The sequence below is a fragment of the Ranitomeya imitator genome, chromosome 1 (assembly GCF_032444005.1).
Source record: "Ranitomeya imitator isolate aRanImi1 chromosome 1, aRanImi1.pri, whole genome shotgun sequence".
Lineage (NCBI taxonomy): Eukaryota > Metazoa > Chordata > Amphibia > Anura > Dendrobatidae > Ranitomeya > Ranitomeya imitator.
This window is the reverse complement of record NC_091282.1, coordinates 1,018,242,767-1,018,255,622: the sequence shown is the minus strand read 5'-3', so window position 1 is coordinate 1,018,255,622 and position 12,856 is coordinate 1,018,242,767. Positions and strand designations below refer to the sequence as shown.

At 42.2% G+C, this 12,856-nt stretch overlaps 1 protein-coding gene across 2 annotated transcripts in view; it reads left to right on the top strand.

The window, feature by feature from the left end:
• The window catches only part of TBC1D9 (TBC1 domain family member 9), a 74,835-nt gene that overhangs the window by 49,911 nt on the left and 12,068 nt on the right, over positions 1-12,856 (top strand). For both annotated transcript variants that reach the window (XM_069743984.1, XM_069743983.1), the window contains exons 11-15: positions 2,916-3,033; positions 4,905-5,190; positions 7,182-7,311; positions 8,169-8,267; positions 11,897-11,965. In XM_069743984.1, coding sequence (XP_069600085.1) covers positions 2,916-3,033; positions 4,905-5,190; positions 7,182-7,311; positions 8,169-8,267; positions 11,897-11,965 — 702 coding nt within the window. The remainder of the gene's footprint in view (positions 1-2,915; positions 3,034-4,904; positions 5,191-7,181; positions 7,312-8,168; positions 8,268-11,896; positions 11,966-12,856) is intronic.

The window sequence follows — 12,856 nt, the reverse complement described above, 5'->3', positions numbered from 1 at the left end:
CTCCAATACTCATGGTCTCCATGCATCCTCTTCTGGCAGATGGATAGATGTGACCTCTGCAGCCAACTGCTGGCCATAGTAATGTTTTCACACAGTTGTGGTCATGTGTTTGTGCCACTACCACCGGATGTATAGAGTCTTTGGTTGGGAGCCACGTGTAGCTCGCGGGCCTGTGATGTGTGGCTCACATCTGTGTACTATATTGCCGCATTAGCACCAGGACTAGCAAACTCCTATGAAGAGCAGGTCTCCAGATGATGACTTCTGTGAGCCGATCTGGGTGCACATTTACTGGTCTTGTTAGTGGAGAGATACATTAAGTATAGTGATCTGGAGGTAGGATGTACCGCCTGTGAAGCAGGAGATGATAATATGGGGGGAGGGCGCTGGATGCTAGAATACTGAATCTGGGTAAGGTGGGAACCCCTGGATATAAATAAGTATACTGCCCCGGAGTGATCTCTGTGGGAAAGCTTTGGTTGTCATTGTACTGGTAATGGGGGTTTTGTGTGTTGCTACTTTGAGGTGGGAGGCTGAGTTCTGGATTTGGCTAACGACCCCCTCTCAAAGCTGAATGTCGCTCTCCAAGTAAGAAAGGTTTGGGACCACTGATATAGAGTGATACCAAGCAGAGATCTTTCAAAATGGTTATTGAAAAATTGTAGAACTTTTCATTACACAAATAATAATTTACATTTTTGAGACCTGAATTACCCTTTAATCTTAGAAAGCCGGGATTAGATTAATGATTAGCGTTCTCTACAACTGGCATCTAGTAGTGACCAAGAACAGCGAGGGCCTCCATAAACGGCATACAAACAATTTTTCCCTGCAGTGTCTAAGGGGTGATGAGTTTTAGGGGTAAAGATTAGTTCAAAATGTGAAAATAGAGGGGGTTATAAAAAAAAACAAAAAAAAACTTTGGGATTATCGATAACTTGTCTAGTCTAATCCAATTTTATTAGGGTTTTGATGCATTTCTTAGTTCAGATGGGATTTCTGAATAGGTTGTATGGATGATATTTACTAACACAACATGATCTATAATTCCATGGTTTGCCATAGTATTAAATCTAGAGGACAAAACAAAACTTTACTGATCAAGGCAAAACTTCCTACATCTTCCTACATCCCGGCAGTTAAATAACAGATGAACTCATGTAAAGATAATTTTATGACATTTGAATATACAGTATGTTGTTGCCCAATTCAATAATGAGTTTATTCATTGTTTCCACGGACTTGCCATAATTGTATGCAAAATGTAAAAGCTGGTATCAAGAGTCTTCTGTGGGTGTCATTGTGGAACAGTCAGCAGTTTATGCCGCCTTCTGGTTTCCTCTATGGTTCACTTTCCTATGAATTGGATGACTGCAGCAGAATCTTACTGCAAACAATAAAGCCCATGACCCACTTCTGAAGGCTTTTTATAAGATTTTTTCCTCTGTAGCATGGTATATTTCATGCAGTTTTTTAATCCTTTTTTTTTGCTGTTAATTTTACCTACCTCATATAATAAAAAGCATACTTTTTGCAAAACCATCCCCTTAAACTGTCAATATACCCTATAAATAATAATAGTAATCTTTATTTTTATATAGCGCTAACATATTCCGCAGCGCTTTACAGTTTGCACACATTATCATCACTGTCCCCGTTGAGGCTCACAATCTATATTCCCTATCAGTATGTCTTTGGAATGTGGGAGGAAACCGGAGAACCTGGAGGAAACCCACACAAACACGGAGAGAACATACAAATTCCTTGCAGATGTTGTCCTTGGTGGGATTTGAACCCAGGACTCCAGCGCTGCAAGGCTGCTGTGCTATCCACTGAGCCACCGTGCTGGCTATAAGGGGGACTATCTGTCATTGGGCAAGGGGGTAAATCCCCTGCCAAGGCCCTCTCCTATGAGCTACAGCAGAACTACTCTCTTGGTTACATACAGTACGGTGGATGCATTTCAATTGAATAGATGCCATGAAATACTAAATTTCCTCGCATCGCCACTACATAGGAAATATCTGGGCAGAAATCTCTTTTAGCATTTTCCAAGTATTCATGGGTACATTTGAAAAATAAATAGGTTTTGTAATAAAAAAAACACATGCTGTATTACATGGTGTCAGTCATGTGATCCCAAACCATGGTTCATATCATCTTCAGAAATGGGTAAAATTGCATAGTGCTTGGAAAAACAAGCAACTTTGCAATTAAATTCTCCCCATTCTCTGTTTTCTCCTCATTGTCTAGGCTACCAGACATCTTCACAGTCTATCAGCGGTTGCTTTTCTCCTAGATAAGGAGTACAGCACTTACAAGCTATTTGCCATAAAGCTTGGAAAGGCTGCTGAGAAGCTAGTTGGATCACTGATTGGGCAGCTTCAATGTCCCTGCCCTCCTCCGATACTGCATTGCAATAAGGAGAGCACAAAGCTGGGGCCAGCAGTGCAACTAGGTCGCTGGTCCAAACTGTCAATCATCAGGAGGATGAACTCCTGAAGACAGAACATAGGAAATACATGGGAAATTATCAACTAACCAGAAAATAGGAAATAAATTCTAGATTGATGGGGTTTGACTACTGAGACCTTCATCAATCACCAAAATGTGGCACTTTTGGCCACCATCTGAATGAAGTGGCAGTGCGTATTCTCATCCTATGCTCCATTCATTCATGGGAACTGTAGTCTGCCTTATTGATGCCATATTAAAGGCGAGGAAAGAATCCAACTTGCAAATGGCACATCAACTAAAACGGGCACACACAAGAGTCACTATATTCTATATGGGCAAAGCAAACGTTGGAATGTTACTTTAAACCTCATTCCACTGGTACTTTGGCATTAAATACCAATGTATGATCATGTAGAAATACATGAAAATAAATAATATTAGTGTTTTCATCTATGCAGGCAATGAATATTGTTACCTCAGTACTACTTCTGTACGCCAAGGAAGAAGAAGCCTTCTGGCTGCTGGTGGCCCTTTGTGAACGCATGCTTCCTGATTACTACAATACCAGGGTGGTTGGTGGGTACTAAGATTATTACTTTGTATTTATTTTGATCTATATCCTTTCTAATTACAATATGTCACTGGCTGGTATACCCAAAGTTGTTTGCCCCCCCACCCCCCACCCCCCCCAAGGTACATCTAGTTAGGTAAATTCGCTGCACTCAAACTTCAAGTGGAGATAGCAAGCATAAAGTGCAAATTGTAGATGCTGCGTAACGTTTCAACCTGGTCCCGAGTCTTGTGCACAAAGTCATTTCTTGTGTGCTGGGCTTGTCCATAAGGTGCTGATGGTCCCTGGTGGGGTAAAGTATAGGGATTTCACCTTAGCTGTGGTATCCTGGTATTCAGGCCGTGGCGTGTGGTGTCCTGATGTGCAATCCAGAGCGCAGGAGTGGACACCACAGAAAAGGGCCCCTGTTCAAGAAGAGTATATGCAGACCGATAGTTCTGTCTATGACCGAAACTGCTTTGAAATTTGATTTGTGCCCTTGTGCTGCTGCATAGGTTGTACCAAGGATATGCCCTACCCACATAATCAGGGGCAAAGTATTGAGACAACTACACATTACATGCGCAGGGGCTTTCATGACATCCTGTTTTACATCCATAGCCATTAATATGGAGTTGGTCCTCACGTAGCACAAATAACAGTTTCCACTCTTCTGGGAAGGCTTTCTACAAGATTTTGGATTGTGTCTGTGTGTAATTTTAGGTTGGACACTGATTTTGGACAAGACGGCCTGACTCCTAATCCTAGTCAGGGCCCTGTGCAGCCAGTCATGTTCTTCCATGCCAAGCTCCCCCTACAATGCTGGGCACAGTCATGGTAAAAAGAAAATGGCTTTCCTTTAAACTGTTCCTACATCGATCGAGTTATCCAAAATGTGAGATTTCCAGTATTTAGATATGCTCAAGCATTAATATGTCCTTTCACTGGTAGTACGGGACCTCGACCAAGCCCTGAAAAACGGTACCATTGCATTGTCCCTCCTCCATTAAACTTTAGTCAGTCAGGTAACTTTCTTTTGGTATTCGCCAGTGCCCTATCGCTTACATCAGCTGACAGATAGAGAAGTGTGAATTGTCAATTGACAGCACACATTTCCACTGCTCCATAGTCCTGTGAAAGCGGCTTTACAAAACTCCATTGCTGTTTGGCATTGTGGTTGATGTAAGGCTTACATGTAACGTCTCGGCCATGGAAATCCATGTGATGAAGCTTCCAGCGCACAGTTTTTGGTCTGATGTTAATGTCTGAGGAGGATTGGTGTCTGCAGTTACGGAGTCAGAGGAGTCTGGTGACTTTTATGCATTTGATGACCCTGCTCTGTAACTTTGTGTTTCGAAATTTTATGAACTAACTGGGCTCTGCGGAACAAGTCATTCCTTCTCAAATGTTACTGTAGACCAGTGGTCCCCAACTCCTGTCCTCAAGAGCCACCAACAGGTCATGTTTTGAGGATTTCCTTAGTATTACACAGGTAAGTGAATGCTTGCCTGTGCAGGTGATGCAATTATTACCTGTGCACTACTAAGGAAATCCTGAAAACATGACCTGTTGGTGGCTCTTGAGGACCGGAGTTGGGGAACACTGCTATAGACTCATAGCAGGGCTAAGGCTACGGCTGGATTGTAGTGGTGGCAATGGCACTGAAAAAGCCCATGAATTCATTAAGAGCTGTGTCCCAATACTTTATTCTGTATAGTATATGTAATTGAAAATGCTGCCTCTGATCTTGCTCTCATTGGTATGATCATGTCATGCATCGCATGGTATTTTCACCCAAATTATCGTCCCGATTATAAATGTAGTTGTGCAGTAAATGTCAGCAACCATGGACTGGAGTTACATCTATTCCATTTTTGTTGTTTCTTATTTTCCCCAGGAGCTCTCGTGGATCAAGGAGTGTTTGAAGAGTTGGCTCACGATTATGTGCCTCAGCTTTATGACTGTATGCAAGACTTGGGGGTGATTTCCACCATTTCGCTTTCTTGGTTTCTTACACTTTTCCTAAGTGTGATGCCCTTTGAAAGTGCTGTGGTGGTGGTGGATTGTTTCTTCTATGAAGGCATCAAGGTTATATTTCAGCTCGCACTTTCTGTATTAGAGGCCAATGTCGACAAGCTGCTCAACTGTAAAGATGATGGAGAAGCCATGACCGTGCTTGGAAAGTATGATACATTCTCTTGTTTGTAGTTTTTACCTATGTTCTAACAGTTACGCAGTATAAAATTAAAGAGCTTCTATGGCAAATTTATATATAACATTTTATATTATTATTCTAAAGTGTTTACTAAATGTTTAGGATGGCTTGAAACATGTTAAATTCCCCAATCCACTGCTTCTCCCATTCAAAAGCTGCCCAATTCTCTGACAGACTGTACTTCCTGCTACAGTGATAACATCCCAACACAGACATCTGACCGCTGCAGTCCTTTATTGGAAACAGTGGTAAGCCCCTGCAGCCAGTGATTGGCTGCAGTGTTCACTGTGACATGCTCATTGCTGCAGCACGAAGTAAAAACCAATGGAGGAAGACTGACGTGAATGTTCCTAAGTCTAGAAATTACTAGAAATACGAGTCTCTGGTTTTTTCTTTCTTTCTTTTATAAATCTAAAATGACCGCTTTGGATCAGGAGTGACAAGGGTGTGAAACAACTGAAATTATGTCTTATGTTCTAGGTTCTTCAAGGAAGCCACCTTTTGCTTTGATGACTGCTTTGCACACTCTCTGCATTCACTTGATGAGCTTCAAGAGGTAGTCACCAGGAATGGTCTTCCAACAATCTTGAAGGAGTTCCCAGAGATGCTTAGCACTTGTTGGCCCTTTTGGCTTCCCTCTGCGGTCCAGCTCACCCCAAACCATCTCGATTGGGTTCAGGTCTGGTGACTGTGGAGGCGAGGCCAGCTGACGTAGCACCCCATCACTCTCCTTCTTGGTCAAATAGCCCTTACACAGCCTGGAGGTGTGTTTGGGGTCATAGTCCTGTTGAAAAATAAATGATGGTCCAAATAAACGCAAACCGGATGGAATAGCATGCTGCTGCTAGATGCTGTGGTAGCCATGCTGGTTCAGTGTGCCTTCTATTTTGAATAAATCCCCAACAGAGGTGACTCTTGGTCTTCCTTTCCAGGAGCGGTCCACATGAGAGCAAGTTTCTTTGTAGCGCTTGATGGTTTTTGCCACTGCACTTGGAGACACTTTCAAAGTTTTCCCAATTTTTCGGATTGACTGACCTTCAAGGGAACCTGTCACCCCGAAAATCGCGGGTGAGGTAAGCCCACCGGCATCAGGGGCTTATCTACAGCATTCTGTAATGCTGTAGATAAGCCCCCGATGTTACCTGAAAGAGGAGAAAAAGAGGTTAGATTATACTCACCAAGGGGCGGTCCCGCTGCTGGTCCGGTCGGATGGGCGTCTCTGGTCCACTGCGGCGCCTCCCATCTTCATTCCAAAACGTCCTCTTCTGATCTTCAGCCACGGCTCCGGCGCAGGCGTACTTTGTCTGCCCTGTTGAGGGCAGAGCAAAGTACTGCAATGCGCAGGCGCCGGGCCTCTCTGACCTTTCCGGCGCCTGCGCACTGCAGTACTGTCGGGGTGACAGGTTCCCTTTCATTTCTTAAAGTAATAATGGCCACTCGTTTTTCTTTACTTAGCTGCTTTTTTCTTGCCATAATACAAATTCTAACAGTCTATTCAGTAGGACTATCAGCTGTGCATCCACCAGATTTCTGCACAAACACAACTGATGGTCCCAACCCCATTTATAAGGCAAGAAATCCCACTTATTAAACCTGACAGGGCACACCTGTGAAGTGAAAACCATTCCCGGTGACTACCTCTTGAAGCTCATCAAGAGAATGCCAAGAGTGTGCAAAGCAGTCATCAAAGCAAAAGGTGGCTACTTTGAAGAACCTAGAACATAAGACATAATTTCAGTTTTCACACCTTTTTGTTGACTATATAATTCCACATGTGTTAATTCATAGTTTTGATGCCTTCAGTGTGAATGTAGAATATATATATATGTATGTTTGTTTGTCGCACATCGATATGTGTATAGTTTCATTATTAGGGGACTTGCTGCAGTTATTTAAATCATCATTGTGATTACAAAGTTTTCTATTTTGAGACCTGTATTTTTTTAATTTTTTTTTAAGGTATCTAGATAGTGTGAGTAATAAAGACAGCACATTACCCCCAATCCCTCACCTGCATTCTCTGGTCACCGATGATGTGGAACCATACCCTGAAGTGGACATTTTCACCCTCATTGCCTCCTCCTATCAGGTACGTACATGCGCCCTACCAATAACATTGTGGATCCTACTTTGTTAGAGAACTCATGTAAGCGCTCTGCTCAAGATTCAGTGTGATAGGAACCATAATGCGTAACATTACATGGGTCAGATCACAGGACTGCACTGTGACACATTATATACATATGTACAAAGAAACTATTAAAAGTGATTCTACTTATTATATATATATTTTATTTCAGTTTTGAAAATCTACAATGACGTCAAGAAAAAGTTGTCGATTTCTTGATTGTCCACCAGATGTCACTTGTGTCTTGTCCTTCATGCTAATACATGAATACAATATTACATGGATTTAAGATACTGATAACATAAATTCCCTTTAAAAAGCATTCTTTATTAAGTATGTATAAAAAATACCCATATTAAACACCTAACAAATAATCCAGTGAATTTAAGACACAATAAGTCCCATTCCCAGAACTGAGAATTAAATCTGAAGGATGGTCCTAATACCTGTGTGGATCCTATAGGTGGGATCTTGCCCTAATAACGATCCCATCATAAGCCGCGGTGGTTGGCACCCTAGGGTCACGATAATGGCGCCCCCGCTTGTAGCCTCTCCCTAGTATTCTCTTACCTGTCTAATAACAGGAAACAAAATTGTATGAATATAATAGACAATGAAGTCAATAAACAAAAAGACACAATATAGGTCTGGGACCCAAGACCTAACTTACCAGATCTTACTGGTGTATCGCTCAACTGATATTTCAGTTTTTTAAGAGGAATGTATGTTATTAGTTTCTGATGTCCTCTTTATAGACAAATACTGTAATAGATTTAATATACTGCTAAAATGTCTGCTAAATTTTTATCCCTTTGTAGAAATTTGGCTCTTTACGGGCAGATCTAATAGAACAAATGAGGTTTAAGCAAAGGTTGAAGGTGATACAGACTCTTGAGGACACTACAAAGCGAAATGTGGTAAGCTGTTGCTTTTTCGATGGTTACATGTTGCTGATGGTAGTTTCTGGTCATCCACAAGACCGTTATCATTGGAGGGTTTGTCATGTTGTGACAACTGGACATTCCGATAAATCACTGTCCATGTAATCTGTGTCGGACTGGAATTTATGGAGTCCACGTCAGAAACGTTCTTGGGGTCCATCATACAGCAATATAGGAATCACCCAAGGTGTTAATTGGCCAATGCTGTAGATTTGACATTAGCAGTATGTCTGTTTCTGGTGTGAATATTCACAGCAGACTTAATCCTTTGTAATGCAGTCTGCGATAAATGCACATCATTTGTAAATGCAGCAATATCTGCACAATTAAGTGTGAATATTAGTGCTGTGAAATTTTCACTGCGGAAATTCTGCAGCAAATATATTGTGTGATGTACCCACTTACAGTGATGGGGGCTGAAAGAAGAGCCCTCAATCAGCTGTGACCTTATGAGTGATATGAAAAGGGAGCTTTTACTTGCCACCTTCATTCTTCATCACCTCTTCATACATAGTTTTCCATAAAACATGTATGGCCCAAAAGTAATAACTGATTGAGGGCCCTCATTTGGTTATGGGTAATATGGCTGGTGGGAGAAGGGGGCGCTCAGTCATCCCTAACTGATTGAGGATACCCATCCCAATGTCACTTCTAGTTGACTGAGACCTTCCAACTTTTCAATTAAAGACTGTGCTGAATTTGGTAGGGAACCCTCAGTCAGTTTGTTGTGATGATGGCAATCGGAGACCGTTTACTTGCTTGAGCTCCGAACTGACAGTGATGCAACAAGGATCCAGCAACAAATTCTACAGGGTATGGTTGGGCTTCAAATCTTCACTTCAACTAACCTGCGCTGTTGAGTTTGAGGGTGGAGGTCGCTGACATCTCTAACTGTGCAGTCAGCGTTGAGCCACGTTTACATGATCAGTATTTGGTCAGTATTTTACCTCAGTATTTGTAGCCAAAACCAGGAGTGGAACAATCAGAGGAAAAGTATAATAGAAACACGTCACCACTTCTGTATTTATCACCCACTCCTGGTTTGACTTACAAATACTGATGTAAAATACTGACCTAATACTGACCGTGTGAACCTGGCAGGCTTAATCTGCTCCTTCTCTTGAAGGGCAGTAATGAGCAGTCTTAGTTCGGGCCACGCCACAGCTACAATAGGTAGTGTCAACGGCATGTAGCGTTCTTGGTGGTTGTCCAATCCTGAGACAATCGGTGACCAGCCTGCACCAGACAGTATGAGTAGTGACTAGAGGGTGGGACACTGCATGGATGGGCCATGTCCATCAAAACGAAAGCGGTTTCTTACACCATCTCTTTATTATAACTTTTTATAGAGGGGATACAGATGTCAATATGCCCCAAGTCATCTTATGAGATGGTATTTATAATGTTCATTATTATTCAGAATAATAATATTAGGAGAATCTTTGAGGCAAAAAGAAAGCGAACTGTGTTCAAGGCACAAGTGGTATCTACTGTCCTGACCACTCTAGTTACTTATGTTACGTACGTGGGCGAGCCTTCAGGGCTTGGATTGTCCTCATCAGTCACCTCTGAATCCACAGCCACTATTCCTCCTCTAAACCCTGAAGTCATGGTCCTCTTCGACTAACTAGTGCGGTAATTTGCTTTTTTGCACTGCATGCTGTGGCGGCACTGTCGGTCGAAGAGAGGGGAGAGTGGGTGTGGCTTACAGTGGCTGATGGGAGATTTGTATTCCTCTGCCTTTCAGTTGCCATCATGCAGTGGCCACGTGAGGAGAGGTCATTTTGTGTTGAAGCGTATTTTTCAAATGCCCACTCGATCATTGCAGTGCAGCGTGCTTTTCGTTTACAATTCGCTGTTCCTCCACGCGGACGTGTTCCTGGACGGCAATCAATTGTAAATTGGGTGAATGCATTCAGAACAGCAGGGAATGTGTCATGTGTACGAAGGGGACCTGAGAGAAGGATTACAACACCACAAAACATCGAGAGAGTTAGAGCAGCAGTACTGCAATCTCCGAAACGCTCTGCTCGGAAGCAATCATTTGCTCTTGGCATTTCAAGACGTTCTCTCCACCGGATTCTTCATGATGAACTGAATTTTCACCCGTATAAAATGTGCGTGGTCCAACATTTGTCAGCATGGGACTATTTGACACGGCGGACCTCTTGTGAAGACATGTTAGCAACGATACCCCGTGACGCAATTGTGTTTTTTTCTGATGAGGCACGTTTTCACCTCAGTGGGTGTGTAAACAAACAAAATATGCGTTACTGGAGAGAAACAAACCCCAGAGAAGTTCACGAGAGACCTCTGCATTCGGACCGCGTCACTGTGTGGTGCGCCATATCACGAGTAGGCATCATTGGTCCTTACTTTTTTCAGGATAATGGTCGTGCCATAACTGTGAACTCCGAACGGTACTTGTCTATGATACAGGATTATTTTCATCCGGCTCTTGAGGCAATGGAACTAGAGGATACATGGTTCCAACAGGATGGTGCCACTGCACACACAGCGAGGGTTACCATGAATTGTTTGAGGCAAATGTTTCCTGGACGGCTTATCTCTTTGAGGGGAGATGTGAACTGGCCAGCACGCTCACCAGATTTAGCCCCATGCGATTTTTTCCTTTGGGGTTACCTGAAGTCTAAGGTGTATATCAACCGTCCCAACACCTTGGAAGACCTAAGGAACAATATTGAAGCTGAAATTGGCAGAATACCAGTGGACATGCTTGTTAGAGTTCATGAAAACTTCAGAAAACGTATGCAGCAGTGTGTGGATAGCGAAGGTCGACATTTGCCAGATACACTATTTAAAGCCATGTAATTTAAAAATTCCATTACTGTTCAGTATAATTAAAATATAAAATAAATTTTTCTAATGATCATAATTTTTTTATTTCATTCCCAAATCAGCAAATTACCGCGCTCCACCCTGTACATAGTGAAGGCAGGTTTTCAGCAGTTATGGTCTGTACATGTGCCCTGTACATGAATTTTAGGAATGAATTATTGGCCACCTTAAAGCTTCTTTAATGAATTCCCCAAAATCGAACACCTCTTGCTGATATAACTTTCCATAAAGAAATTCTCCATCATTTTCCTGTTCACAAGCCCCTCTACTGCAGCGCTTCTGCTCTTCTAATCCCGACTGGTCTTCCAGTGATGACTCCTGTCCCTCTGCAGCATCATTGGCCTCAGCAGTGTCACTTGCATATATGGGACATGACCAGTTGATAGCTGTTGCAATTATTTGACCAATGGATGTGACTTAATTGCCAAAAAAACACATTTTAACTTTTTGAAAATCCCGGACAATCACTTGAAGCCATAGATGATGATATTAGACACTGCCACCATGTTCTGGTCATGTCTGAATTTGCTGCATTATTGCAGCAAATTTAGAAATGTGAGCACAGACTTCATCTTAGAGAAGTGTGAGTTGATTGGAGAAATAATGCTTTATAAAGGAGCTGTGTAATGGGAATCTTTAGAGATTGCTTTCAATGCAGCTCTCTGTACAAGTAATGTGCCATTATAATGTGGAGCTGTGCTGTGGGCAAATAACGCTTGATAATGGATTTCTGTCTGCATCCTTAGGTCCGCACTATTGTGACTGACACCGCATTTACTGTTGATGAGCTGGAAGAGTTGTTTGCGCTTTTTAAGGTATGCAGTTAGATATTGATAAAAGACCTGACCGTTAAATGCAGACTTTCCCATTACTGAGATAGAAGATGGCAGTTGGTGCTTATAAAGTTCTATGGAGGAAGAGGAGGAGTTAGAGGCAGACATAGACATTCTCTGCATGTTCTCCTGAAACACTGTTTCACCCCTTCCCATAAATGGACTCAACTGTACGTCCAGATTTCAGGTGATTTCCGACAATCGGGTATAGAGTTATGTCTGATGGATGGCACAAGCTGTGGGGGAGACGGGAGGTGCCGATTGTTGCTATGGCATCAAGATGCTGACAATGGCCTCCATGTCTGACACCTCCATCAGACAATCGGATGTTGCTGGGGATGGGTCCTGATAGGCAGGCAGTCACACCCTCAAAGGTTAGATGATGTACTGTACAACCGAAATTATACAGTGTATTATCAATGCAATGAAAGGGTTGTATGTTCATGTCCCCTTGTGGGATTATCTGCAAAATGAATGAACATGCTGCTTTTTTTACCGCGATGCGTTTTTTTCGCAGCAAAAAAAAAGCAACATATGCACAAAAATTGTGAATTGCATTCTATTAATAGTATGCTTAATGGATGTGTTTTTTTGCGGTTTTATTGCGTTTTTATAGCAAAAAAGTGCAAAAAATCCGGAACGTGTGCACACAGCCTTAAACTTGTTTTTTGGGTTTTTTTTTTTTACTAGATGGACAACTACTTTAAAAAGAAGGAAATGCATGAAAAGCTAAATTAGGGTCTTTGTTCTTGTGGCTGTAGTGACCTCGTGTGTTACACAGCGTATACTGGATTTGGAATTTCTGTGCAGGAGATTTAGGGAATTATTTTTTTTTTTTTAGTGAAAACAGCTGGACACTGAATGATGTGTTGC